Consider the following 15,923-nt stretch of genomic DNA (forward strand, 5'->3'; position numbering starts at 1 on the left):
ATCTCATAATAATAACTTAGTATCTCAATATAATGAAATATTAATAATTCATAAGATAGGTCATTATTTTGAGATACTAAATCATTATTTATTCATTATCAATCATTATCATTTTTAGATAGTTTCTAATTGTTTTGAGTTACTAAGTCATTATATTGAGAACGTTTCTCATTACAATTTTTTTTTCATCACATTGGTGGAAATGGGCTTCCATTATATGCTGTATTGTTAAACTACCCTTCAACAAGTGCAATTAAAATTAGATCCACCTCTACCACCTACAAATGACCATGCTGCCTCTTTAGAGTACATTTAGCTGATTATAATTTATCTTACTTTAGTAAATGTTTGAAACCTTTACTTGTAAAATAGTATTTTTACAGACAGTATTGTTACTTGAGTAAAGAACTGAAGTGCATCTTCTACTGGTGACATGTTAAACATTTAATTATTGAGGCTGCAGTTACTTTCTGTATAAATAGGTTAAACTGGGCATATTAAAAACTCAATAGTTTAAAAAGAACCTCCGTTTTTAGAGTAGCCTATCAAAAAAAAAGTAGTTCATTCATTGTCAAACTTTAACCAGTTTAGTAAAATTGTTTGTACAGTTTTCCCTTTCCTGCATTCTTCAGTATTTTTCAGTTTTTACACATGTTCTCTTGTTACAGTCACTCCCTGATATTTGCAAGTCCTCTCTCAAAATCAAATTGTACAGATAAAGTCACATCTCCACAATAAAACACATGAAACATGAATGAAACACTTACAGTTCAAATGTATTTTAATAGTAACAAAATAATATGAACATATAGCATTAATATCAAATGAACAGTGGACATTTTACAACAGTTCCTGAGTTTTTACATAAATCATCGACACTAATGTTTGAAACGATATACTGTTAATACTGACAGGCTCAACACTGCAAAAACACATTAGACAGTAAATACTGTAAGTTGATTTCAAACAAACCGTTTTATTGCAGTATTTACAATAAGGTATGGAGTGCAGTGTATGAAAATTAAAAGATAAAAAAAATTATGCATTTATGTACATTAAATACTAAGTCAAAACTGGACAATATGTCCAATACTCACAAAATAATTAGTAAAGCACAGAAGGTCACTTATACACAGAAACAGCACTCTAAAAATCATACTTCACCACCTTTATAGTACATATTGAATTTGCAGCATAGTGGGATATATGGTACTCAATTTTATGGGTTACTCTGTACTCGTACATACTTGTTATCATCTGTAAATATAATAAAGGCTGATAAATTGTGCCTTATGGATCTGAGCTCATCAGCCTTTTGCAGTCTGTTATTTATTGCCTGTATAACTACAGTATATACAAAAACAAGTTTCAACTCTTGGCCACTTGAAACAAACAGAAAATGTTTATCTTATGAACAAAGACGATGTAAAGGAGTTTCATACACAATTTCAGTGTATACAGTAAAAAGTTTAAGAGTTATAAAAGAGAACTTGTTCAAAAACTGTGAAGGAATGTAGCTTCCAGCATATTTTGCAATGATAGCATGGGCCAAATGTGAAATTTCACAGCTTTGAAATGGTTTTGTTGTAGAATTAAAAAAAGGGAAAAAAGAAAACTAAAGGAGTAAAAACCCAGTGTTTTAAATGGAAATTAATTCTACCAAAAATAAAAACCTGTTACCTTATAAAAACCACAAAACAGTGCCACAAAATGATATTAAAATTACTTTGGCAAGTTGGTTGATTTGATTTTGATGTGCATCAGAGAATAATGTGCCATGTTAAACCTCAAACTTTACCATCTGGAGCATAATTGTTGCAAGTTAACCATCAGTTTTTCTTTGTTGGTTCCATCATATCCATCCATCGTAACTCTCTCAGCTGTCAAATGATGAATGAAGACTTGTGGCGAAAATGGCCCTGTGAAAAATATAAATAATAAAATTAGTATAAATTATCTCTCCTACTCCACAAAATGTTTCTTTTGTTTAATATGTCCCTTTGACATTCAGTAAATGCTTTTTATGTTTTCCTCAACCTCTCATCAACTAAAACGTAACAAATTTTGCAGTTTTTATTTACCTCATCTGCATCACCGTAGTCAACACCATCAGTCTGTGCCGGCCAATTGTAGCTGAAATAAATAAATCATAAAACACAAGAGGCTTAACATAGTGCAGACATAAGGCCGAGGATACAGAATGACAAATAGCCTTCCTACTTCCCCTGAGCAGTACTTTATACTCACTTATTTTCATTGAGACCTTTTTTGGAGAAGCATCCACGTTTGAGTGAATGACAAATGGAACAAGTCAGGATCAGGAACACAATCACTGCACCGAAGGACTTGAGGAAAATCCCAAGGATGTCAACGTCATCTGCAGCAGAACACAGAGATGATAGTTGAACACAATAAGGCCACCGGAGAGATATCAACGCTTATCATTTTGACTTACAGTTATTAAGCTTTGTCATTTATGTTTTCTTATGTTTTTATATTTATTTTACGTAGTGGTGAAAATACTCCAATTAATGGATTGGCTGATCAACATTATTTAGTAAATGATTCCACCAATGATTATATTTGGCAATTTTTGTGTTATGCTATTCTTCTCCAATTCACATTATTCAGTTCTCATTACTTCACGTCATTACAAAAACAATACTTTACTTTTTTTTTGGCCACATTAAGCATAACAGCTTCTGACAAAACTATGGCTCTGATATCTTGTGATAGATGGGCAATAGTTACTCATTTTGATATGATTAATCAAGTAACTATAAATAATCAGTACTGCAAACAATCCATATCTGTAGCCCTTCCTGATTATAAAGCTGAAAGACTTTATGAATTATATCCAGTTTCCCACAAAGTTGTTTCAACTACATAACTATTCAATAAATAGCCTGAACCTGATATCCCATTCTTCTCTGTTTACTCTTCTGTTTGCCTGCTCTCACCTGAAAATGAGCATTTTAGTGTTTAGAGCTGGTGCTTCACCGGTCCTGGATTCAAAACAGACTTGGCCAGCTGGGACTGTCTTTCTCTGGACTTTGCTTGTGAAGGGATGCAGGTTAGGTGACTTTAAATTGACATTGGAAGTACTGCATATGCATGACATGCTAGTGGTTTTGAGAGCATGGTTACAGATTAAAACTGTTGCATGATTTAGTGTTATTTGTCCTTTAAAGTCATGTTTAGTGATAAGAAATAGAAAATTTAAAAAACGTATATTGTAACTTTTGTGCATAACATTTTAAAAGGAGAATTCTTGTCATGAACAAGGTAAACATAAACCAATCTGAAGCCGCACTTAGCCATTTGACCTGTCTACATTGTACCCAGCCTCTCACCCAATGCATGCTGGGATATGCTCCAACTAAGTCTCCCTTTATAGAAAATGGATGAATGAATCACCTACAGGTTTGAACCCTGTCATAGCTAACCTGTCCAAAAGTAGTGACAATTTCCCTGCTTCTAGCAGTTCACCTGACCACTCTAGCTGTCTGCTGTCTCTTTTTCATCTAAGGTTTACTCTTTTGAGTCTGCCGTGTGGTCAAAGAACTGTCCACATACACTTGTACAAAATACTTTACACATACACAACATGAGCTGGTTTTTCTCAAAATGTCTGAGAAGTTGTCTCAAAACTTTGCAGTGAGCAAGCTCAAAAACTGCAGATGCATGCACATGTCACTCACAGACTTCCATCATTTGCGGGGGACACTGTGCATGTCCGGCATCATTCTTCGCTTGGCAGTAGTACTCCCCTGCGTCCTCCTTTCTGACCCTTCGAAATTTCTGAGGAGACATTTTTAGACATCTTTCAGTTCCAATGACACATAGCTGCATTGTCAGCAAAAATGTTGAAGGATGTGTGGGTGTGAATACATTTTTGTGTGACGTTTCCTAGTTGAGAGTAGTTTTCATTTGTACTTTAACATTTCATGATGTGAATATAACATTATTGTATTTCTGCCATATGTAAACCAGCTTTTGTCTATTTTAAGAAAACCATAAAGACATCATCTTGACTTTAAATGGAACATTATCCTCCTCTCTGCTTTAGACTATCTTTACATCCATGGATTAATACTGCTGTTAGTCATATAATGGTTTAGGTTTTGCTTAGATTAAGCTGTTCACATACTTTAGAGCTGCAATTTACGATCCTTAATACTAAAGAGTCACATCCACGAGAGGACAGTAAGCTAGTAAAACATACAATACAAAAAGCCGTGGAGGCTGTTACAAAGATGATAATAATGCGGAGAGATTTCTACAATAACTCTTACCAGGCCCCCAGTGTCAGGATTTATGCTGTAGGAGGAGTTGGCAAATTTAGGGCTGTTTTTGTGGTCCTGAGGAAGTTCCTCGTTGTTGTGGAACCAGCGGTACTGGGACGCAGGGAAGCCCTCGTTCTCCAGACATCGTAGCTCGGTTGATGTTCCGACCGTGACTGCCTCAGGCACGCTGCACCGTGGTACGACAGGTTTCACTGCACACAGGCACAGACCAAACTGAGAAATATTGACACACACCTCTATCTACTTCAGACAAAAAAAACATGTATTAATCACATAGTGAAACCAGAGCATGAGATAATGACTTAAAGGAATAGTTCGACATTTTAGGAAATCTGTTTTGTTTTATTTTTTTCTTGCACAAATGAGAAGATTGACAACATTCCCTTATGAGTGCCTTAAATATTAAGCTACAACCAGCAGTCTACAAAACCTGAAATATCAATTCTATATTAGTGTGAAACAAAGAAAAGCAACTAAATCTTAGACATCTAAAGTGCAGTTTAATTTAATCTTCATCCACCCACAAGAATGTAAATCCAGATTCACTGTGAGTCTTAGACAATCACGGACAGGTCGGTGATGTGGTTAGAACCTGCTGCCATACCTCTTACTGCCAGACTAATAAGTATCTCATCAAAGTCCCTTTGATCATCGATGGCGGCCACCTCGCAGCGGTACTCTGCGGTGTCTGACCGAGTGGCGTTGTAGATCAGAATGTTGGCCGGCTCTCTGAGCTGTGCTCTTTGCTCCAAGTCCCCTTTTCAGAGGAAGAAAGAAAACACTTTACAATTGCTCATTCAAATACAGAGCATGACTTCACAGTCCAAAAACAGAATTCAATGCCAAGTTCGTTCAAGGTACCATTCATTCAGCTAAGCTCTGAGGCTCAAGACATTGCTTTGAAAGGCAGTGGTCCATTTCATTGGTGGGGTTTTTAAAAAGAAAGAGTTTTCCAAGCGGTTTACCTGCTATCTTGTTTTGAAAGTACACATAACTGGGGACACCGTTTTTAATCTTTTTCCACTCAATCCTCGGGTTGTTAGTCGAGATGGACTCTATTAAACAGGTCAGTTCGATGGCTGTGAAGAAAAAAAACAGAACGTGTGAGCGCAGGAGCAGGCATCCCAAATCAGGAAAAAAAGAAAAGCTACTTTTGCTAAATAGGTTAAAGGAACTTACGCTCAAACTCATTTGCCCAAACAATTTTGTCTGTGGTTCGTAGGATTACGCAGAGTGATGATGGAATGTGGCCTGTGAATAAAAAAGAAGAAAAAGAAAGACAAACATTAAACGCTGAGTAACCCTGATGACACTCATGAACATTTTCATTAGCAGGCATTATCAGCTGGGCGTACTGCCTAATAAACAGTGGCTTAAAGTGATAAATATAGAGTGAGAGAGCCTTAGGATCTGATTTAGGGTAAACACATCGTATTAATTACTTCCCATTTCTGTTTAGGAAGATTAACCTGAGGCCAAAATGTGTAAAGTGTACATTTTTAATGAGGATGTGTACTCTGTAGTGTAGGCTTTTTGCATAAATTGACTCCAAAAGAGAAATATTCTGACTTCACTGGTTAAATATAGCCTCCTTTATAGTGGTTTATTAGATAATAATTTGGCTGGTGATGCATCATGAGAGAATAAGTTCTCAATGTTATTTGTTGTTTGGCTTTACTCCAGCACGCTGCTTTTTAAAATGAAACAGAGACCGAGGTTAATGTGCCGACTTTCAGCTGGACGGGTGTTTTATTGTGTTTACATCCATAGTGGAGGAAGCCTTTTCTGCACAGCTCCTCCAGTTTTAGGCAAAGAAGTGAGAAAATGATCCTAAACAGATGAGGTAAGTAAGTGATTTTTAGGGTCAAATTGTTTGATGTGTATTTAATTGAATGAAAACCTGGACGCTGCACATACAAAAGGATTTCAATCTGTCACCACTGACTCTAATGCTGAAATCATACATGATATGAGCATCTGTATCATCTGTATGTGTCTCTGAAAAATAGCTGAAATGGGTCAGTGATGTGTCACCAATGTGCTCTCATTTATTTTCTCTAACTCATCATTTTAGTATTCGGGCAAATGTGCTATTAAAGCATTTATTCACTCAAAAAAAACAAAAAAACAAGATGGCTTTGTCTAAGTGGTCTGTCATTTCTCAACTTAATTATATTGGATGTAGCTGCTGTTAAAAAGCCTGGCAGCTGAATCATGACACTAAGTTGCTCGGGATACTTAGAATAAACAATGCGTCAAAAACACTAAACAAAACAAACCAGAAGCACAGATTACTTAGCAGTGCTTAAACTCAAAGCACATTTAATCAACCATCTTGGTTTCCCTCTGGCACAAACAGCAAATACTTATTTTAAGTTTTAAGTTCCTTGCTTGAGCGCACTCCTTAAAGCGATCAGCGTTATTTTGTAAATGTCAGATTTTAATGACGAGTTAATTCACAAATTGTGTCAAAACTGGGCCGGCAGAAAAGCCAACCCGAGCAGAAAGTAAATGACTATGAGGGAGGAGGAGGAGGAGGAGGAGGAGGAGGAGCGTGTGGCAACAAATGAAGAAAATCTGAAACTATCATTTCAAGTGTACACATTATTCTGCAATTTGAAGTGCTGAAAGTAAACAGGTTTTAACGTATTACAGTGGTTGCTGCTGTTTTCCTGCTCCTTTGCACAATTGTTAGTTGGTGTATGTGTTTAATGTTGTGTAGTGTTGTTGTATGTTTTTAATGTTGTGTAGTGTTGGTGTATGTGTTTAATGTTGTGTAGTGTTGTTGTATGTTTAATGTTGTGTAGTGTTGGTGTATGTGTTTAATGTTGTGTAGTGTTGGTATATGTGTTTAATGTTGTGTAGTGTTGGTGTATGTGTTTAATGTTATGTAGTGTTGGTGTATGTGTTTAATGTTGTGTAGTGTTGTTGTATGTGTTTAATGTTGTGTAGTGTTAGTGTATGTGTTTAATGTTGTGTAGTGTTGGTGTATGTGTTTAATGTTATGTAGTGTTGGTGTATGTGTTTAATGTTGTGTAGTGTTGGTGTATGTGTTTAATGTTGTGTAGTGTTGGTGTATGTGTTTAATGTTATGTAGTGTTGGTGTGTGTTTAATGTTGTGTAGTGTTGTTGTATGTGTTTAATGTTGTGTAGTGGTGTTGTATGTTTTTAATGTTGTGTAGTGTTGGTATATGTGTTTAATGTTGTGTAGTGTTGGTATATGTGTTTAATGTTGTGTAGTGTTGGTGTGTGTTTAATGTTGTGTAGTGTTGTTGTATGTGTTTAATGTTGTGTATTGGTGTTGTATGTTTTTAATGTTGTGTAGTGTTGGTATATGTGTTTAATGTTGTGTAGTGTTGGTATATGTGTTTAATGTTGTGTAGTGTTGGTGTATGTGTTTAATGTTGTGTAGTGTTGGTGTATGTGTTTAATGTTGTGTAGTGTTAGTGTATGTGTTTAATGTTGTGTAGTGTTGGTGTATGTGTTTAATGTTGTGTAGTGTTGGTGTATGTGTTTAATGTTGTGTAGTGTTGGTATATGTGTTTAATGTTGTGTAGTGTTGGTATATGTGTTTAATGTTGTGTAGTGTTGGTGTATGTGTTTAATGTTATGTAGTGTTGGTGTGTGTTTAATGTTGTGTAGTGTTGTTGTATGTGTTTAATGTTGTGTAGTGTTGGTATATGTGTTTAATGTTGTGTAGTGTTGGTATATGTGTTTAATGTTGTGTAGTGTTAGTGTATGTGTTTAATGTTGTGTAGTGTTGGTGTATGTGTTTAATGTTGTGTAGTGTTGGTATATGTGTTTAATGTTGTGTAGTGTTGGTGTATGTGTTTAATGTTATGTAGTGTTGGTGTGTGTTTAATGTTGTGTAGTGTTGTTGTATGTGTTTAATGTTGTGTAGTGTTGGTATATGTGTTTAATGTTGTGTAGTGTTGGTATATGTGTTTAATGTTGTGTAGTGTTAGTGTATGTGTTTAATGTTGTGTAGTGTTGGTGTATGTGTTTAATGTTGTGTAGTGTTGGTGTATTTTATAATGTAATTTTATTGTCCTCATGATGTGATGTGGTGTGTATTGGTTGTATTTTTTAGTGTTATGGAGGAAGCCAAAGACAATAAAGTCAATTCAATTCAATTTGAGTCAAATAAGCATGTTTCCACCTTCCACTGGAGCTCTATACACAAACTATTGTGTCTGCGCCTCTTCCAAATGTGGTAATTACTGGGTACACTAACACACTAACTGCCCCCCTGCTGAGTAATGAAGGCTTTCCCACTCCCAGTGGGGGCTGCATGAAGGGCTGAAATTAGACAATAATAATCAGTGTTGATCTGAGTGGGCTTTGAATACTGCAAGCCCGAGGCCATCTGACGAACTCTGAGACATTTTATTCAAAGCGGCCACACGAGTCGAGTGACCCCCCGAGACGTACAGAAGAAGAGAGCGTACATATAGCCTCACGACGCTCTGCCTCAATGTGATGAAAACATGGGTCCTGCCAAAGCATCCGGTCGTATCTTGCAAAGCTGCGGACGCTGATGAGATCTGACTCCCAGGTCTCAGCTTCCGTCTCTGTTGCTGACTTTCCCACCCTGTACATCAAGAGCTATTTTTACCCCAGCTGTGACTGGACATCCTGAGAGAGACACAGGAGACCTCGTCCAACAAACAATCCGCCCCCCCTCTCCCTCCTCTGCATGCGCAAGTACTCGCCTCAGTCTAAAGCCTAATGCACAGTTTGGAGTGGAGTGCTGTGAGATAAATCTACAATAAAGGAAAAAGTTTTATTCATGCTGTGAGTGTGTTCACATGAAGAGGAAATGTCAAATGTTTTAGACACAAGATGAAAAAAACTGTAAAGTATCAAATTACAAAAAGCAACAAATATAAAATCCTGACATCTCTCATCGTTTCATTACAACATACCAGCGTGTAATGTGTTACTCCGCACTTACAAGAAGTGATTCAATTCATTAAGTTCAGCTGAAGTCTATTTGTTTTTGTAACACTGGAGAAGAAGGTCCTCGGGGGGTGCTACGTGTCGTCACCCTCCCCCCCTTCCCCCTCTTTAAAATAAACTTCAACCCTCACATACTGTTCATATTATGACTCATAATTTAATCTCTACTCCAATTCACATTCATAATTTTACCGTTAGTCATTACTAAATATTTGAATCTTATGGAAAACAGACATTTACAATCACTGTTTTATGGTGCAGGAGAACATTTTATAGAATATAATGAATACAACATGTTTTAATGCTGGTTTTTGATTTTTTTTTTTAATAAACACAGGTCATATTAAGGTATTAATGTATTAAGGTAACATTTGCATATGGGTCAATGGAAAATACATGTGAACTAAAATGTGAAATAAATATAATCAATGCAGAACTATGTTTTTTAACAAATTTTACATAATTTGTCAAAACTTATTTAGAAAAATGTCCCGCTCAATATTGACAAAGTGCTTTAAAATTTAAATGCAGAAATACTCCAAAAAAATGTATTTTTTATTTGCTATTATTAAATGAAGTAATTATTTGTATAAGTGCACTTAAATACACTGTATGTGGATAAAATTAATATTTATCATTCTTTTGTAGTTACACCATTTGACATTTTCAGGAGCATTCAGTCTTATTATAGTAAAAAAAAAAAAAAAAAGGTGCAAATGTCATTTCAAATGACATGAACCCAACAAAAATACAAAATGTACATTTTAACAAACCTGATGCTGATTTTAAAACTATTTTTTAAGATATTTTTGAATTGCTCATCTTGTTAACCCTTATTTGTCATTGACCCGTATAGAAATGTGTATCAACTGCACAAAAATGTATGTAATTAATAAATGTTTGATTAATCTTGTGGAAACCAGACATTCACAATCACTATTTTATGGTCCAGGAGAACATTTTATAGAATATGATGAATACAAGAAACATGTTTTAATGCTGATTTTTTTTTTTTAATAAACACAGGTCAAATTTTGTACATTTGCATATATAAAAATGTGTATCAGCTGGACAAAAATAATGCATTTTATTTCCATTTTTGTACACTGTGGGTCACATTAGGAAAAGTTTGGCTAAAAAAATGTGTGTATGGTGTTTTTACAGCTCTCAAATGTAAAAAAAAAAAAAAAAAAAAAAAATGTAAAGTATGTAAAGGTCATAAAAAAGGACAGATAATGTTTACTGCTGTTATTATTCACAATACAAAAGTAACCAAGATCAAAAATATGAGTAAATCTGTGTCATGTGATTCCTGTTCGACGTTCTTCTCAACCCAAACAAAACCAGAAGTAGGCCGTGGGAAAGACTCATCACAGTCAATTAACGACACAATGTAACGACTAATTGCTAATAAGGGCTTAGAATAAAAGCATCCATACAACAATGATCGACGCTGCTGTGACACAATGTAGGCCGAAGAGGAGACAATATTTTTGAATTATGAAAATAATCTCAGTCGCTTTGCTGGAAAGCGAACACACGGGCTCGTTTTTAATCCCTCTGTTGTCTCTGATGCACGGGTAAAGTAGGTCTATAGCCTGTTCGGAGGGAAATGTGCTCTTAAATAGCCACATTCTGCAATCCTCTTATGCACCAAATATGAAAACAATTACCCCGTCCCCATCCCCTGCTTAAAAAAAAAAGAAAAGTTGTTGATCCAGTGCATCTATAAAAAGCTTTTTTCCAGACATTCCAGTGCGGACGCTGCGAATATGCTGAGCAACATGGAGGGTTGTGTGGACCAGAGACCAGAGACCAGCAGGGACTCACAGCATACTGAAGCCACTGTATCATAACGTGTAATCGCTCCAGTAGATTAATAATAAAGGACATGAACTTTATTTTGTCCTCGTGTCCTTTAAAGCCACTCAAGGCCGCATAAATGACACAGATGAAGAAAACAACCCCTGTGTGTAGATTCAGAACTCTTTGAGTTAGATTTTGAAGACCCTTTTGTATTGTTTTTGTCACTATTCTCTAACATCTATTGACCAATATCAAACAGTAGATGAATCTTTAATGAAAACAACCCTTGTCTCTTTGCAAGATTATAGCTTCAGGAGGGTTTAGAGCTGAAAAAATTAGCCTTTTATGGTGATTTTTTAAATGCTTTTCATTGTTTTATATCATTGCAATGTGTCTCTATTTAAATAAGGACTGTTTGCCAGATGAAACAAGCAATTTTGAAGATCTTTTTTATAGTTTTTGTCACTATTCTCTGACATCTATTGACCGATACTGAAGGATAAACTGATTAAAGAAACAGCAGATTAATCTATAATGAAACTTAAACATTAGTTGCAGCTCTTGTAGGTTTCACACCACTCTACTCCAAATTCAGAGGAAGACGGCAAAAAACATAAAATTTTGTCTTCATTTAAATAAAATTATTTAAATGTATGCACCATTGTGTCCCAATTATATGAAGCATGAATTCAACAATGCTAACACTAATTCATATTCATTATTCAGAACTAAGTGCAGTCTCTAAAAACTTGAGGGTAGAATTGGAGGCTTTTTAAAATAGTCTGAAACCTTGCATTTTGATCACGTCTCCTGCTGTTGTGAAATAAGCAAGCTACTTTTTTTCTTTTTTTTTTACTCCAGATCCTGAGTCCCAGTCCTGACTGACGACAACCTGATAATAAATGAAGCTCTTGCCTGTCAGCTGCTCATTTGATTTACACTTGCAGAGGGGTCAAAAGTTCAACACTTACTGATTAAATCTGCTATTTAGCAATCACCCAGTCCACTGCCAATTTTCACACAGGAGGAGCAGGGTGACCTCACACCCACCAAGCGTACACCAGGATGGACACAGCATTTTTTTATACACTGATCAGCCCCCCAAAAAAGCTCAAGCTGGTTTTTTTGGGCACCATCATCATGTTACCTGACATGACTTCATTTTGGAGCAGATGCCCTCCATCTGCCTCACTATTAACCACCATCAATCAGCACAAAAAACCCATCAATACACTCACTGTGTTATCAAATACACCACTTTGGATTTCCACATCGCATCTAGTGAAATATGGGTTTTTAAATATATGGGCCCCTATGGGTTTAAGCTGCATACACAGCAGATGTTATTTCTGAGATGCTCTAGCTTAGAGGGCCTGTCTTTGTTATTTCTGATTCCTGTCATCATATCAGTGCTAACATGACAGGCTCCCCCCACAACCATATGCTTTTGACCTGGTCTGCTCTGTTTTCCTCACGTTTAACTTACAGATCATTTAACACCCTGTTAGGAGCATGATTGGTGAAGGTGGTTGTTCATTAGTATGTGCCTTGAATTGGTAGGACTACACTGGTAGAATTGAAGCTTGTGGTAGGTCTATACTTTGATAGAAATGATAAAACCCAGTTTAGAAACTAGTGTGATATTAATGACCAGAGAAAGTAAGAATACATCACTTCTCTTAATCAAATAAAGCATTCAATTGTTTTTACCATTATGACCATTTGTATAACTTAATAAGGACAACGTATCTTGGAGAAGATGCAACTCATAAAAATCCAAAACATTTAAAAAATATATTCACAGACATGTTTACTTAGGCGCACATGAGATAACTAGGATTTTATTTGTCACATCTCATTTTCCACTCCTGCCTGTTTAAGGGTTAAAGGTTGGTGACAATCACCAAAAAGCTACATTTATTGTACAAGCATATCTCAAGCTGTTTAAATGTGGCACTGCTTACAAAAAAATCTATTAAAATGTTTATGAAGGATGCTCATATACGACGACGTCATGTTTCATGTTTGAGCCGCACAACAGTAACATTAGCATTACTGACAAAGAGAGAGGAAGAAACAAGCAGCATAGCCTATGTTAATAATGTTATCTACTTCACACCACTACAACTAACCACAATGCTCCCTTTATTCCCCCTCCTTCCCTTCAACCTGTTTGTGTCAAGCTAGCACATTATTATCTGGTGTAACATTAGCGCTGACAGTCACATTTCTACAGCTCTCATTAAAAAGACAGCCGCACCTAGTTAGGAGCACAATGCTTTGATAACAGCGCTGTGGAGAAGGAGGAGAGGAAAAGCTTACCTAGGCTGGTGTAAAGAAGAAAACAAGCTATGAGTCGCACAATCGCCATCTTGCAGCGTCTCATTTATCGGCTACAGATGCACACACTCAGCACCTCTGAAAGGTATGAGAGGATGAGGGCAGAAAAGACTGGTGGATGTTGCCATCGACGAGTTTCCATAGCTACAAGGTTTACAAAGGGGGATGAGCCCTCAGTGCTGTCTAACAGGCAAGAGGAGGTGCATACTGTGAGCTCCTCCTCCAAATAAAATGCAAACCTTGACAGAGATGTCAAGGTTTGCATACTTTTCATATTCTGATATTCACAGTATTTCCTCATAATTAGGATGATATCATATTAATATTAATATTAATATTAATATAAAACAGGTGAACACAACTATTTCATATTATATTAAATGTGAAGAATGGACATTTTTGAATTTTCTGGTAAATATGGGTCAAACACGCTACAAAAACGATTTTTAAAAAGTTTAAATATTTCCATCGTTGTATGTTCTGGGTCACATTAGGGGAAATCATCAAATTTCAGGCTAAAAGAAAAAAGTATTTTTATAGCTCTCAGATTTGTTAAATTTGACCCTGAACACTATGTAAGGGTTAAATGAGGGGTTTGCAATTTTTCAGGTTTTTCTTAACCCTCACATAGACTGCTGTTCATATTCTGACTCACAATAAATATCTACACCAATTCACATTCATACATTCCCCATTAGTCATTATTAAATGTGTGATTATTCCTTAATGACAAGCTGTCAGAGAATGACCAGAGTATATTCTATTTATTTATGGAAACTAAATTACATTCACAATCACTCTTTTATGGTCCAAGAGAACATTGGTGATTTAAAAAAAAAAAAAGTTGTATAACACAGGTCAAATGTTGCACCTTTGCATGTTCAAAAATGTGTATCAGCTGCACAAAAATAAAAAAAAATGTGTATACTGTTTGTCACATTAAGAAGATTCCTGCTAAAAAAAAAAAAGTGTATAGGGTGTTTCAGGGTCAAACTTTCGGGGTCAAATTTGACCCTCAACAGTATGAGACTCGAGCTTTTGTTTGGTATGCATTTTTAATTTCTACGAGATATGTGGGATTAGTAGGACCTGATAAGTACAAAATCTAAGCATTGTTTTTGAAAAAAAATAGTCATTTCATATGGGGACAATGGGTTTATTTTACCGTATGACACAATAAATTCACCAGTGTATAAAACTGTTTGTTTCATTATATTTAGATCTTCCCGTTGCATGAACAATTATGAAGTCCCAATGTCCTCAAACAAATACTTCCTGATTAGCAGTGTCACAGCTTGTTACTATTGCTAAAATTAGTCAAATTTGTATAGCATCAAACGACAAACGTTATTAAACAGAAATGAACAAGTTTCAACCATAAAATTAGTTTTGTACCTGGTCCACGTTTGTCTGGGGATTGGCTGTTGACTTGGCTAGGATGCCTGTCATGTTGGACAACAGGTCAAAGTTAAGCAGAATGATTGAAGCAATAGTCAGGTGCTGAAAAGAACATTGAAATAGGTTTTTCTTGATGTAATTATTGCGTATCCTGCCCTCCATCCCTACCTTCAACACCATGAGACACAAATACACCAGTGCTTTAATACATCAGCACTTCCACATCAGCCAAATTGCACAAGTGAACACATCAGCACTTTACTTTAAAAGCTGCTCTTCTTATGAGTTTAAGTTTTTATGTTTCTTGTGTTTTATATGTCTTTTTTTTGTCTGTTTTTAAACGTGGAAAATTACTGAAGAGTCAAGAATGGCATTTCGCTCCTGTTTATGCTGAGTATATTTGGAAGTGACAATAAAATTGATTCTGATTCCTGTTCATACTGGTTATTAGATTTCCTCATAATAACAAACTTGCAATGTAAGTGATGGGGGCTATAATCTGCAAGCCTCCGTCTTTACAAAAATGTATTTAAAAATGTATCAGAAGCAAATGTGAAGCTTTAGCCATCCAAATGAGTCAAATCAAGTGGATATTTTCAGTGTTACAGTATTTTAGTGTACTATACTTCCACTGCAGTTCCACAGGGAAACACTGTATATGCTAAATGCAGCAGATTTCCACTTGATATGACTATCTCAGACTGCTGAGGCCACATATAAACTTCAGATAAATTCTTGAAGCCTGTGTGGACACACTGTGGATTTTGGCTCTCACCACTTTGACAGTTGAGGGGGTATTTTACAGTAATAGCAAGTACTGTATGGTCAAGAGGAATTATTACAGCAAGCAAAAAATATTTCTGTGTTAATATGTACTTTTAAAACAGACAGTGAAAAACACAACATTTGTGAACTTGTCCTTTAAAAAACAATTTCTTACTTACATTTCAAAGGCAGGAGATAATGCCTCATGTTCTTCCAGAAAGACAAGGTTGCTAAAAATATTATTCATACACAAGTGAACCACTGTGGAATATGGCCTAGTAAAATATTAAATGTACATTATAAAATGACACTGTTGGGATGCAGTGAGCTGTAAGAAAATATTTCAGC

The 15,923-nt window shown here is 35.8% G+C and overlaps 1 protein-coding gene across 1 annotated transcript; it reads right to left on the reverse strand.

The window, feature by feature from the left end:
• Nucleotides 1-862: 862 nt before the first annotated feature.
• jam3a (junctional adhesion molecule 3a) lies at nt 863-13,523 on the reverse strand. Its single transcript, XM_062419388.1, has 9 exons — nt 13,395-13,523; nt 5,487-5,558; nt 5,273-5,386; nt 4,912-5,064; nt 4,296-4,498; nt 3,702-3,801; nt 2,248-2,377; nt 2,082-2,133; nt 863-1,919 (listed from the first exon to the last, which is right to left on the reverse strand). Exons 1-9 carry the CDS (start codon nt 13,456-13,458, stop codon nt 1,884-1,886), a joined length of 924 nt encoding a protein of 307 aa, XP_062275372.1. The 5' UTR covers nt 13,459-13,523; the 3' UTR covers nt 863-1,883.
• Between the last annotated feature and the right edge of the window lie 2,400 nt (nt 13,524-15,923).

The sequence above is a fragment of the Scomber scombrus genome, chromosome 5, assembly GCF_963691925.1.
Source record: "Scomber scombrus chromosome 5, fScoSco1.1, whole genome shotgun sequence".
NCBI classification, from domain to species: Eukaryota; Metazoa; Chordata; class Actinopteri; order Scombriformes; family Scombridae; genus Scomber; species Scomber scombrus.